We start from the raw sequence: 14,466 nt of genomic DNA, 5'->3' as shown, positions 1-14,466 counted from the left end.
CGACTACTAACCGTGATGGTACAAAGTAGGAGCAAACTAATTTAGCTCTTCAAGGAATTTTGGATTTAATAATCTCCCTGGGAGAAGGGAGGTTGACGTGACTCAAACTGTGTGCAACATACCTAGCAGTCAAGCTAACTGGTCTCACCGTATGACTGAAACGTGTGCAAAAGAGTCGTAGAAAAGTGGACCATGCAATTGTTTAAAGTAGTATTAGTTGATCTTTTTTGGCCATTTATGCGCAGCAGAACAAGCTGAAAACACAGAGCAACATTAGCAATAATCAGGAATCGTGTTTCTGGCCACCCAATGAATGTAATATATTATTATCAATAATATTCACTCTCCTTTTAGCTCTGTTTTGGTCTCCACCAACTTCTGAAGGAAATATCTGTCTCTTTAGCTGCTAAACGCTCCACAGTGTTCACCAGCTAGTCTCTAACTGTGTCTTTCTGTTGTTTAGTGCTGGCCAGGTAGTGTACAGTGGGTTTATCAGAGCTTTATTGCTGAAAACAGCTTTTGACACAGATTTGAGAGCCGTGAGAGTGAACCAAAACAGTATTAATGTGAACCGTAATGCGTTAAAAGCTGCTTAGATGCTTTGTAGAGTCCATAGACACGATTTACTTGGCCCTTGACTGCCAGCCTTGAGACAAGATTTTCCCTTTTTTTTTTGTTTAAATGATAGACTCAGATGGCATATTCCAACTTTACCTTACGAATTGTATTTGTGTTTGTATTATTGATTAGTAATTGATTAATTGCTACTTATTAAGGAAAAACAAAAACAGTGTATATATTTTAAGTATTGTGTGTGTGTGTGTGTGTGTGTGTGTGTGTGTGTGTGTGTGTGTGTGTGTGTGTGTGTGTGTGTGTGTGTGTGTGTGTGTGTGAGTGAGTGAGAGCTTGTTTGTCCTCTATGCGTGTGGTCTGCTACAGTTTATCTGTCTCCTTTGGCCTGGTTTTTATTAACTGGCCCATTAAACTGCGACTCCATGATACATGACACTGTCCCACACACACACACAGACATACATACACAGTGGACGTCTCAGACAGACACACACACACACACACACACACACATACCTAGAGGCAAATTTGGACACACACACACATGTAAAAGATGGGTTTGTGTTATCGAGGAGGAACCAGGACATTAAGTGTCATCATACTAAATCAGTGGTGTTGAGAGAAGGAGAGGATACTCCATTTAACCCTGTAACCTCACTCGCCCAGTTATTGATTATTTAATCTATAAATTGTCTATAAATAGTTACAAATTCTCATCACAAGTTACCAGACCCCACATGCTTTTATTTTGTCTGAGCAACAGTCAGAACAAATTCAAATATATTCACATGACCATGATATATAACAAGCAAAAGCTGCACATCGGCAGCTTTTTGAAGCTGGAAACAAGAAATATTTAGTATTCATATATGTAATGACGTGTCACAGTTTTGATCTTGATTTTTCTTGGTCTTTGCTAACATTGCTCTGAAAGTTTCATGTTTAATCCATCGACAGCCGGGCATGCAGTGTTAAAAGACGGAAGGAGGCAGAATAAACTGTTGGACAAGAGGAATTACAGCTGCACAAATGATTAAAAAGCAGATAAAAAAAATCCCAGTATAAACAACCTCAGGTCTCACTGCCGTTACACGCACACGTAATGTTAGGGGATCGAGCAGTAACAAACAGCGCATTGTGCTGCAGATGCTAAAGTGGACTTCACCCTTCCTGCCATCGACCTCTGGTGTGAGCCTAGTCTCACTGTACTGATTACCTGGTATGTCAAAAAAATATATATATAAACGGTCTGTGTGAGAGAGAGAGAGAGTGTCTACAGGTACATATGTGTGCGCCTAAGCAGTAAATGCTTGTCTACAAGTGTGTTTGTCAGAGTCATTTAGAAATCCATAATCAGGCTTGATGAAGGCCTTTAATGCGGGCAAACAAACACACACACACACACACACACACACACACACACCCATAAAGCAAACAAATAGGGGCTGATTGCAGGCGATCACAAAGGGACAGAGGGGAGGAGGTGAGGTTGTTTAGGCTTTCTAGCATAGTTAACCCTTCACCCTTTTAGAGGGAAGATAGGGAATGTTAGGAATCTGCTCACATGCATGTATGTAACTCTCTCACACACATCTTCACACACAGTCTGCAGGAGACAGAAGGCTCCAGGAAATCCTTTGAAGCCCGCTGAGGGCCTCATGTTATTAAGTGTCTGTTGTTGTGTGGGTGGTTAAACTTCAACAGCGTTAATGTCAGACACTCGCACCTCTTGATGTTTGTCCTGCGAGGTTCAAGTCAGGTCAGACTAATGAGGGGATGGTGACACTAACGCAGGCGTCACGTGCCGATTTTATAACTGTAACTAATGAACGTTTAACCCACCGTTCGGTCATACTACAAAACTAAACGCTTGATTGCTTAAATATGTATTTCCCATAATGTACGGCAAAATATGATGGAAGGATTGGGTGGACGTGAAGCAGCTACAGTTCAGTCTTCAGTACTGAAGCTAATAAAGCAGTTGTCAGACATTACTCACCAGTGTTTATTATTATAAGTGGAAAAGTATGTTTGCATGACTGGCAAGATTACAAGGTAAGCTATTTATATTTGGTAAGAAATGTATCCTTTGACCCAAGTTGCAGTAATCAGATTTATTTGATGCATATACTGTAAGTTATGACTAAAGTCTTTCAGAGCTTCGCAGGACATTCCTTTAAAACGACAAGTCAAATAAACAATAAATCAATTGAAAGAAAAGTAATAGTTTTAGTCATTTATCAGGCAAGTTCCGGCTTTTCAAAGTGATTTACTGCTTTTCTCTGTTTTATATCGTTGTAAATTGATCATATTTGTTATTTTGACTGTTTGCTGGATGAAAAACCAACTACATTAAGCTGTGGGAGGTTGTGATGGGATTTCTTCTTAAACTTGATAGACTAAATGATTAATTGGCGTAGGGCTGGTCGATATGGAGAAAATCAAATATCACGATATTTTTACCAAATACCTCGATATCGATACTGCAACGATATTGTAGTGTTGACAATTGGTGCTTTCACAAAATATTTACCCAATGAGATTTTTGATAAATAATCATCAGTAATGTGGATATAATGACTAAGTGGGTAAAGGCAAATAATAGAACAGTTACAACAGTCTGGTAAGTCCAGAAAAGTACATCACTTTACTGTAATGCAGCCTTTAAAACCAGGAAAAGACAACACTTATGCCATATTACGATATTACCATATCCAAAATCTAAGACGATATCTAGTCTCATATTACGATATCGATATAATATCGATATATTGCCCAGCTCTAAATTGGCGTGTAACAGAGTTATAGTCCATCCTTCTTATTGCTCATTTTGTGTAGTTTATGAAATAGCAGTTTCTTTTCTAGAATTTGAATGAAACAAATTAAATTTACATTTTTTCATTTATTTTTTTGGAGAGTTTCTTGTTTTTATCAGGTAGCGTAAAGTAGAGAGCTGACAGAACATAACAGGAAATAGAGGGGGGTGGGGGCGACATGTAACATACTGTAAGGTCCCAGGCTGGACTTGAACAGCGATGTTGAAATTATACGCTTGGTATCTTAAAACCTGAGAATGCCTTATTTCTTTCAATTAAATGTATTTTGTCAGCTACTGGATGTGAAGATTGAATTCTTTATTTCTCAAGAACCATGTACAATTAATATCATGTACGATAATATCCGGCAAAGAAACATACCCTTCACAGTCACTGTGGGCACTACTGATATTTAACTGCAGTTCATATATATTATATGTACAAAAACTGGGACTCTGGGAGCTATACAGGAAGTTGTAGTTTTAATTACTTTCCCGTGAGTGACTACAATCTTAAGTAACAGTGTTACTTATCAGTAGCATGGAGATCTAATGGTCAAAGCCATAATTCTTTGATAATATTCCTGTAACAGATGTGCATGCTTAAAGAAATACAGGAGATAAGGAGAGTGATAAAAGTCCCCTGTTCATCCATCACCTCCACTCGTATAATTATTCCTCTGCAGACCTCCCATCATTTCTTACATTCCCCTTCTTTCACCACATTTTGTTTTCCTCGTCTCCCGGCCAAACTGAAAAAGCCCCCTTGTCTGTCCAACAGTCTCTGCTTTCTTTGGTCTTACGATGTCTTTTTCATGCTCTGCAAACACACGTGCACGCTAACACGCGCACATACACACACGAGTAGGAAGTACCTCTGCATTTTTTCCTCCCGTGAAACAATAACAGTGTGGAACTCTGGGTATTATTTTAGCAGCCGTCCACCACTTTATCTGCCCTCCACAATACTTCCTCTCTCCCTGACTCACACATCCTGCCTGGGAGGGGGGCGAGAGAGGCAGGGAGAGAATGAGATGGGGAGAAAGAGAGAGGGGGGGGGTGAGGGAGAGAGAGGGGTGGGAGAGACAGAAACGCAGAGTGCAGGAGGGAGAAATAGCCATGTTTTGTCTTCCAGCGAGAGAAGCGAGGGAGGAGGAAGAGAGGAAAAGGAGGGAGAGGGGATGTGAGCATCGTCGGTTGGTTTTTCCCTCTTGGTCAGAGCTTGCCAGCCACTTTACTTCTTCAGATGGACATCAGTTCTTGGACACGTTATTCGGAGTCTCAGATGTCACGGACACAACCTGGTTCTGTCACCAGACCTGAGGACGAAAAAAAGAGTGGCGATTCTTCTCGGATAACTTTAGAGAAGTCTGTGTTTTTGTCTAAGCACGTTCCTCAGTAGACGCTCAACTCTTTGAACTTGAACTCTGGGAATCAGGGATGCTGGGACCTGAACTGGGATCAGTTTGACAACGGATGCTTCAGCCTGCGGAGTCTGGTAGGTCTCTGCTGAGGTTCCACATCAGTTTAGGATTAATATATTAGCTTCTCTCTGAGTTTTTCGAAAATTCAATTAGTGGACCTTTATTTACTTACAAATGTCGGAAAAGTTTGCATTTTTGTCGTTTGGCTAACAGTAGCCACACTTTTTATCTTCCCGGGGAGGGGCCGTTGAGCACATGATGCATTTATTTTATTTTTTTCACATACACCCTGATAAACACACCTTTGTTCTTGTTATTTACAATTTTTTACAATTGTTCTGCGTCATTCCTCTCCTCTCAAAGTCATGTATTGCAACGGTTTCTGTGAGACTGTGTAGAGTACAAATCTATTTGTCTGGCTGCCTGTCTGGCATTCATTCTGTACCGTACTGTATCGAGACTGTGTGTGTGTGTGACTCAGATTATGCGCGTTGACCTTTGCGGTATCAGTCAGCTGTTGCAGTTTCTGACCATTAAGTGGGACATTCCAGCAGATCCTTTCATAGAGGCTCATTCAGAGCTGCAAGACGGAGAATTCATAATTTCTCGGCCTTTGACTGCTGTCGAGTCTCACCAGCTCTTCTTCTTTTTTTTTCTTTCTTGTCATTTGTTTCTGTTGTTTTCTCCTTTGTTCTCTTATCAGTTTAAGATGAACAGATTCAACTCTGAGAATGTATTTATAAATTGAAGCTTGCAGACCTGATTTGATTTCCTGGTCGGTTGTGGTCGCAGTGACACCACAACAGCGTTCAATTCACTCATTCTCTCGGTTTCCACGCCAAGGACACACTGTTACCTCTCGTTTGCCAGAAAAAAAATATGATTCATGTGATTTCTATTTTTGTGTTGTTCCTGGCTGAGACAGGTAGCCAACTGGGTTATAGTGTCAGAAACCGGAAAGGGGGGGGAGTTCTTTGTATTCTGTTATTAACAACTTGTACAGTTGATGCTGACCTTGGTACCTCAAAGGGACAGTAGTACTTTGGTGTACTTTCCTGTGTCCTATAAATGAAAGGGCAACAGAATTTATGGAGACTCTATAACCTAGCTGTCACTGAATGAAGCCCGGACAAAGGCCTTGGAAACCTTTTTGTAACACTTTATTCCCCAAGAAAGAGTTTTGGCAGCACCGTTTTGGCAGCACATTTTCTTACTTGGCGCCTCAAGATAACCAAAACTTGACCTACCAGATACAGAACTGCATGCTTTTTGGGGTCGATGCTTGACGGCACTTGAGGTTGAACCCAAGCAGTCCAATGGAGGAACAGTCTCCGTTGCATCTTGGCCACTTCTTCCAAGACAACATCCTCGCTATTAAGCAGCTCCCCCCCCCCCAAACCTTACAAAGACTTTCAAATGCCTAAAACAAAGTACACACATTTGTAGGTCAAAAGCATCTAGATTCAAACTAAATGAAGTTTGGCTGAAAGTTGAACATTTGCTGTGTCACTGTACATGAGTTTTCATTACTACTTTGTGTTTATGTTAATACGTATACATACGTATCACAGTATATCTTATTTGTTGCTTATATGTTTTTATATTTTTATATATCTTTGGGTTTTGGATAGATTGACAAACCTGAACTTGATTCAACAGCATTGCAATGACTACATATTTGTAACATGCCGTTGTAGTCATTCAAGCATCGCTGAAACAAAAGTATGTTTTTTAGACATCTAAAAGTCATGCCTACTGGGATGAATGCATGCATGACGCCAGCCTTTTCTTCTTGCAGAGGTAATAAAAAAATAAAAAACTCTACACATGACTGATAAAACAAGTGTTAGAGGACCACTACAATGGACAGAATAGTATGTAACAGTAAAAACGGCTTATTCGTAGAAAAGATGTTGATATATCAGATTTCCATTCCCTTCCACAGCGTTGGTTCCATGTAAAAGATGCAGTTCTTCTTACTGTAAATCCCCAAGTTTGTGGGATTCATGATTGTTTAGCCCCCTCAGGCAAGGCTCTGAGCATTTTGGAAAAATAGCGATTGGTTACGTGGTTTTGGAAGAACTTTCCCCTTCTCCCCTGCATGGCTACAAAAAAAGCACACTAGCTACAGTATGTGACATTCTTTGCACATTTGTCAGCATTTTTTGTTGTTGTATACATCGTACATTCTCCGTCTAACTTTGGCGTCACATTGTTTGTTTTGATTTTCACGGTCATCAATCTCTGAAAACTAAACTTGGAGAAAAGAGGTTTGATAATGGTATTTTGTCTGGTTGAGTTTGGACAGTTCCCACACTTATTCATGCACACACACACACACACACACATACACATACAGGCTATCGCATATATACAGAAACACACACAGGCTCTACATAAACTTTCTCAGGGGATAATTTAAGGACGTTGTCAGCGGAGTCGAACAATCAGTGGGCTCCGATAGAAATCCCTCTTAAGGAGCGAGAACCAGGAAACAAGAGTGTTTATTTTGGAAATGGTTCCCGTGCTCCTGCTTTATCATAAACAATAATACTCAGAAATGGTCCTTTTCTTTCCCTTGTGGTGCCAGGATCCGCATTCCTCTCCCAAAATTGTACCTCCAAATGTTTCTCAGAAATACCCAGAATAGTCACATTTTACATTTGGTACTTTGAGGATCTTGAGCAGAGACACTTTGAGGGGACTCTGTCGGTGGGAATCAAACCTCGTCATTAAACATTGCCATTCGGACCATCCATATCTGTTGTTTTCAGCGTTTTTTTCAAGTCCAAGTCAACAGAGACAAGTCCAACTAAGACTATTCCAACTTCTAAGTTCATTCTGGTCAAGTCTCAAGTCAATGTTTGAGACTAGTCAAGTGTCAAATCAAACAAGAAAAGTCCAAGAAAAGGTCTCGCATCAGTCAAGACAAGTTCAAGTCAGGTAGAGACGAGTTTTGTTTGGATTCAAGTCAATCAAGAGAAGTCCAAGTCAGGTTTGACACGAGTCTAAAGTCAAGTCAAAGTCCAAGTTAAGTTAAAATCTCGTTAAATCGCAATTCAGTCAAGACGACCAAGCCAGTTACAAGTCAGGTTTGAGCCTTGTTAAGTTCAATGGCGTTGGGTTCAATCAAGAGAAGTTGAAGTCTAGTGGCAAGTCTCGACAAGTCATTTGAGACAAGCTCAAGTCAAGTCACTCAAGTCTTGTTCAATGTCAGTTGACACAAGTCCAAGTCTGGTCTGATATTCATAAGTGAATTACATAAGTCAAGTGTCAAAATCACATGAGACAACTCTAACTCAAGTTCCAACTTACAAAGTCTGAGTCCATTTCAAATATAAAATTTCAACTTTCAAGTCAAGTCTCAGGTCAGTTGAGCAAAATCCAAGTCAAGTCAGAGACGTGTTAAGTACCAAGTCAACTGAGACAAGTTTGAGTCATGTCAAGTCTAGTCAACAGCGTTCCTTTTTTTCATGCTCCTCTATACGTTTTTTTTTTTTCTTCTTTTCAGCAGCAGTTCTCCCCAACTGTGTATTAATCTGAAACACATAATGGTCCATTCAGACTCTAAGAATGGGACATTTATACCTGACTGTGCTTTCTCTCTTTCTATCCTTGTTTCTAGTTCTTTTTTTTCTGTTTCTCTTTCTGTCTCACACTCATGCACACACACACTGTCTGCAGGGGGTCGAATTGAGTCTGGCTCGCATATGAGATCGGAAGTCTGTATAAGGGAATTAGTGAATATCATGGGATACACTGGAATGTCTGGCTTTGGATCAAACTGGAGAACGTACTGTACATGTTAGATGAGTTTTTTTAATGGCAGCCCAATGGAAGGCCAAACAACTTTAGAGAGTGCTCTTTCCACAGAATTTGGGTTGGCAATGTACCCCTGCTGTGTAGGTCTATGTTTTATGTGAGCCCTGATCTTCAGAGACACTTACAGCTGTGGTTGCAAATAAGGACGTCATCTTAGACATGTTTCTGGATAAATCATCCTATTTAGACAAATAAAAACTAGATGTTCGAATTGTGGTCAAAATGATCCAGTAGTCGAACAAGAGGAGGTTGCAAAATGGAAAAAGTGACGTACTGTATGAAAAGGAAATTACATTCAGGGGAAAATGATGACCACCTTAATTTAACTATGTTGCACATTTATATTAGACAGGAAGGGTTCATGCAGGAAACACCACAGGAGCCTCTTTATACTTGGGCAAAATCTCAATTAGTCAAGTAAATTGGATGTGGACTGTAAATCTCAATAAAAATGCTCTGCTAGAATACAATCCATGATAATATTTAGTTTAATGACGACTTCCAAACAGAAATGCTGGTTGTAAATGCAAAAGATGCAACAAATAATCTGTAAATGTGTCTTCAACTAAATTTGAAGGCAGAAAATGAACTCCTACATACAGATCTAACCAGAAATATGTCTAGTGTCTTTAATATTCTGTCCACCTGATTTATATCAATGAGGGTAGAGAATATTCTACAAACACTTTTCAGTAATTAAACTCCCACCAACCACAACTACAGCCTTCAAAATTATTATCAAATACCATTAAAGCTATAGTGCGTAGTTTCTGTCGCCCCCATGAGGAATTCTAAGTAATGACAGTAACCCCCCCCCCTCCTCCTCCTCCACGCAGTTGCTAGTAGCCAAGGAGGACATGGAGGATTTAAAAAAAACAAAAAAACATGATGGACTCTTCAGAAGAGGTCATTATCTTCACTTGAGTTTCTGCTCGCAAATCTTCACCACAATCTTCTGAACATAGCCATACTGAGAAATACAGAGAGAGTTGTGTGGAGCTGATAGTCTTCGTAGCAACTCATTTGGCAATGGCTTGAATGTAATGGACGTTCATTAATATCTAAAAGTTACACACTAAAGCTTTAAATAACCTCTTAGCTTTAGCTAAGTGTTTCCTAATAAATCTGCAGCTGTATGTTTAATGTGTGATCATCTTGTTAAAGCAAATTCTGCATGCCAGAAGTGCATTTATTTTTGGTCATTATTGTCTATGTGATGCATTACATTAGGGCATGTAAACTCCTTTTTTCGCCGTGATGGTTTGTTGCTGCCGTAGATCCTCACCCGAGTTTCTCCCTCTCATCTCCGCAGGCGCAGCGTTCCTCCCATCAGGCCTCACTCCTGGCACCTGGCAAAGCTATCGGAGCAGCCCTCCCTCCCTCCCTCCCCTCCTCCGTCTCTCCTCCCCCTCCTCCGCCCTGCCTGCCCCCCGTCGACTCCCCTCCTCCCCCCCTCTGTCTGCCATGCAGCTCCACCCCGGCCAGTACACACTACCCTGGCACACAACTGACAACAGGTGAGAAGTGGAATTGTCACAGTAGGCTTTATGTAATGGAGGTGTTACATTGTGTTAAAAAAACATTTGATAGCACTGAAAGTGATAGAATAAAAACATTATTTATTCTATTTCAATTAGGGCTGGGCAGTATATCGATATTCTATTGATATCGTGATAATAGACTACATATCGTCTTAGATTTTGGATATCGTAATATCGCGATATGACAGTAAAGTGATGTACTTTTCTGAGCTTACCAGACTGTTGTAACTGTTCTATTATTTGCCTTTCCCCCACTTAGACATTATGTCCACATTACTGATGATTATTTATCTATAATTTAAGTGTGAAGATATTTTGTAAAAGCCCCAATTGTCAACCCTAGAATATCACCGCAATATTGATATTGAGGTACAGTATTTGGTCAAGAATATCGTGATATCTGATTTTCTCCCTATCGCCCAGCCCTAATTTCAATCTCTTTTAGTTTTAGTGGTTTTTAGTCACAGCAATGCCCCAACAAACATCATCAAGCTTTTCATTGCTCTGTTTCTCCTTTTTAAAACGTTATAACACTTTTACGATTATATCCTAATGAATCTTCCAAAACTCTACAACTTTATTTAAGGGAATAGTTCATAACACTTCACAAGAGCATTTGACAGTAAATAACACTATATTATTACAAAAACAAACCTGATGATTGTTATAAAGTTGTCATGGCTGACATCTCTAAAGCAAACTTTGCATTAAAAGAGACATTTTTTTTTATGTATTTTTCTAAAAGAGAGTGCCTTGGAGTTTCCTTATTGGTTTAGACATTTTTTTTTATTGGATGACAATAAATATTAAACTCAACTTTAATTCCTGTTAAGTCAATTTTCTCTCAGCTTTCATTTGACACTTCATACAGGTATGTGCAAAATGTTCCCAGCGATTGTGATTATTTATGCTCTCCTTTTAATATATTCTCTTTTTCTGGCCAACTTCCTTAATCCAGCTGTTGAAGTTGTTTCAGTTTAACAAAAACAACAACAAAAATTGGCTGATGCTCAGATGTAACCACACAGCAAGTGTGCCGTGCTGTAGGTTTGAATCCTACGCATTGAGCCGATGACTCCATAGACGTTGGCTCCTAGTCATTGCCGGGGATTTTGGTTCGCCAGGAAACAGGTGACATCACTGTGTTCTAATGTCAACACTGCCCACGCAGGAAGCCCATTGGTCTAATTTTGGCTTCTATTTAAACATTCCAAAGTGATAACCAATTGAACCTGTTCTTTGTTTGTCTGTCTTTGGGGGGCGGGGGGGCAGGTAGATGTCTTTCGTTGAGTTGCAAAATCTTTCTGCGTGATTTGACGAAGAAGTCATGTAGCAGTCTTGCAAATTATCATTTGTAGGCCTTTCCAACGCGCATCTAAAAGTGTAGAAGGTCTCATCTATGTCTGAATAAGGTGGCTTTGACAAAAGCCATCATGCTGAAATGCATTGATCTTGACTTTTAGTAATACAAGTTGTTGCAAATGATTCTGGGAAGTTGTCACTGTTGGAAAATAGTGAAATAGTGTGAGGTCTTCAAATTGCTTCTTTGACCAACTAACCGTCCAAAGGAAGACCTGAGTTATTAATTATCAAACTAGTTACACAGCTAATTGTTTCCGCTCTAAATGTAATCATGGGTATTTTTATATCACTGTGAAACAAATGGCACGACAAACTGAGCTGTCGGTTAAATAGAAAGAAGGCATTTAAGTACAGTAGTCATTGTATTGCAGTATGATCTCACAAAGCTAAACTGTAATCCTTTAATGGAAAGAGGAAGTTACCGCAGTCTGTATATTGACTCACGTTAAAAAATAGTCCTTGTTAGTCAGTTTGATGGTACAGTACGTCAGGGCCTTGTACTGTTTGTACGCCTTGTGATAAGAATCAGTGATATAATGTACCACTATTAGATGTAATAGTCCCATGCGGATTAGATCATTAGATAGCTGTGTGTGTGTGTGTGTGTGTGTGTGTGTGTGTGTGTGTGTGTGTGTGTGTGTGTGTGTGTGTGTGTGTGTGTGTGTGTGTGTGTGTGTGTGTGTGTGTGTGTGTGTTTGTGTGTGTGTGTGTGTTTGTGTGTGTGTGCGAGAGTGAGGAGGCAGCTCCCGGCATAACTCTGGACAATGGCATGTGACTCCCAGAACATGTGGACAAAGAGAGGAAGACATTCAATAAACTGTGTTTGTGTGAAAGAGAGGGACATTCTGTACAGTCTGCATCTGTGTGTGCTTTTATGGAAGTACTAAAACAAAACATGTGAGTGTTTGAGATAAAGAAACAAAAAAACAAAAAAAACACCAGTTTTCTGCTTATCTTTTGAGCTTTTAGCCGATAAAATATGTCTAAGTGTGTGTCTGTATTAATCGTCTGAACACACACACACACACCATCATGTACTGTATTTGCGTATGTGTGCTGGTTTATCTGTCAACCCTCACACTCACATGTTCCACATTGCCATCTGATTGGCCAGGAGTGACCGTCATTTCCTATCCAGCTCCCGTCTCATTTCCTCTCGTCCTCTCTCTGTCACCCAGGTCAAATCTATATAGCCGCCTCTCCTTTCTCATTCATTGCTCACTTCCTTTAAAGACACTTTTCTCATGCAGATAACTTTATTTTCCCACAGTGTATTCTTCTGACTGGAATCTTTTGTATAATATGTTAAAGGACCATTTCAGTGCTCTTAAACTACACATCATATGTACTTTAGCATTTACATGCATGCTGTACAGTTTAAGAATTTGTAACAGTTTTTTTTGTATACCTTTCCAGGGAGCTGTTATTTTCCATTCATTTCATTACGATATGAAAATCAAGTAAAGGACTCTTTAAACTTGCTGAAGCAGTAGTGTATTTGTACCCAGTTACCTTCAAGTTCCCATTACAGTACAGTACACATACTAGGCTACACATGGCAGCTTTATTTTCTAGCGCCAGGTTTTCTGTGTTAATTAATTTTCCGTAATTTCACTAAACAAAGTTGTATGTAGGAATATTTAGCATGTGTTTTAAAGATAGATTTTCACACAGGATCCCTTCTACAAGACCAGGTAACTAGATTGGCTAATGGTGTAGGACTAGCTTTAAGTGTTAATTTACTTTATAGATTACATTTCCACAAGGAATTTGCAATTAATCCCATTACCAAAACTAACTGCCACGCAGTGAACTTCGGGCTTTTGGTCTCCCGCTTTTCCCGGTTGGTAATCGAGCCTTGACAGTGAACATCCATTCTGTATTGATGTCTGTCGGTGTTACATTAAAGGTGTGTGTTTGTGCAGTTTAAGTGCCGATAGAGAAACGTCTCCACTGTTTTTACCTCATAGCAATAATGTAATATTTACAACAAACACTGGATTAGACTTGATGTTCACAGAAATAGATTCCACGGCTCAAATGTTCAAGAGTCTGCTTATTAATTCTCATACTGTGCAGAAATTCATGAAAACAGTTGCCAAACTAATTCCATTATTTCCTTAAACACAGACAAATCACTTGCAAAATAGTCATATGAAACATACATGATTTGTAATAAATGGGCTAAAACATGCTTTGATGCTCCAAAAATAAATTTCATGGATTTTATTTACACAGTGCAGAATGGTGAGAGAATAAAAAGACTAATGACCTACACAAATTCTGCAGACCACCAAAATATCTGACTACATGAGCAAATAATCATATTTTGATAGGATTAAGTTGTGGTGAAATACTTTATAAGAGAAACCAAACCCATTGGTTTTCAGATCTTTGCATGGATTGTAAACCATAACCAATACCGCAGAAACAGCCCAAGGCTAGTCTGCTGCTTGTTTCCCCATACTGGTTTCAGATCAAAGCCCTTTAGAAATGGCTCCTTTCTGTAACCTCTCCTCAGTCTCCTTGGCAACTTTCCCCATTGTTTGAATAAGAGAGCAAAGCAATACAAAGGGTGAGTGACCACTCTCTCTTTATAGGAAAAAGAAATACCACAATAAAACGAAAAAGACATTTTTGTTGCAGCCTTTACGGATTGGATTTCAACCAAGCACAAAAAAACACTGTGTGCCCCTACCTTCTGGAGCTAGTATTGATACCCTTATTCCCTAAGCTCTTCTTATGCTAAAAATAACTCCCTGTCACTTTTGTCTTGTGTTTTTTTCCAAAAAAGTTGGGATTGTTGGGAAATTCCTTTTTTTACTTTCATCTTTTTGTCTGCCTATTATTATCATACAGTTAGAAGTAGAAGGAAACAGAAAGAGGAGAGTAATGTGTAACAGAGGTCACAGGTCAGATTACGACCATT

General features: G+C 39.5%; 1 protein-coding gene across 1 annotated transcript in view; it reads left to right on the top strand.

The window, feature by feature from the left end:
• Positions 1-14,466, top strand: part of shroom4 (shroom family member 4) — an 80,981-nt gene that overhangs the window by 42,461 nt on the left and 24,054 nt on the right. Inside the window, exons 3-4 of the mRNA XM_039821773.1 lie at positions 9,947-10,044; positions 10,094-10,151. Coding sequence (XP_039677707.1) covers positions 9,947-10,044; positions 10,094-10,151 — 156 coding nt within the window. The remainder of the gene's footprint in view (positions 1-9,946; positions 10,045-10,093; positions 10,152-14,466) is intronic.

This window comes from Perca fluviatilis, chromosome 14, assembly GCF_010015445.1.
Source record: "Perca fluviatilis chromosome 14, GENO_Pfluv_1.0, whole genome shotgun sequence".
Taxonomy (NCBI): Eukaryota; Metazoa; Chordata; class Actinopteri; order Perciformes; family Percidae; genus Perca; species Perca fluviatilis.
This window is presented reverse-complemented; position numbering and strand designations above follow the sequence as displayed.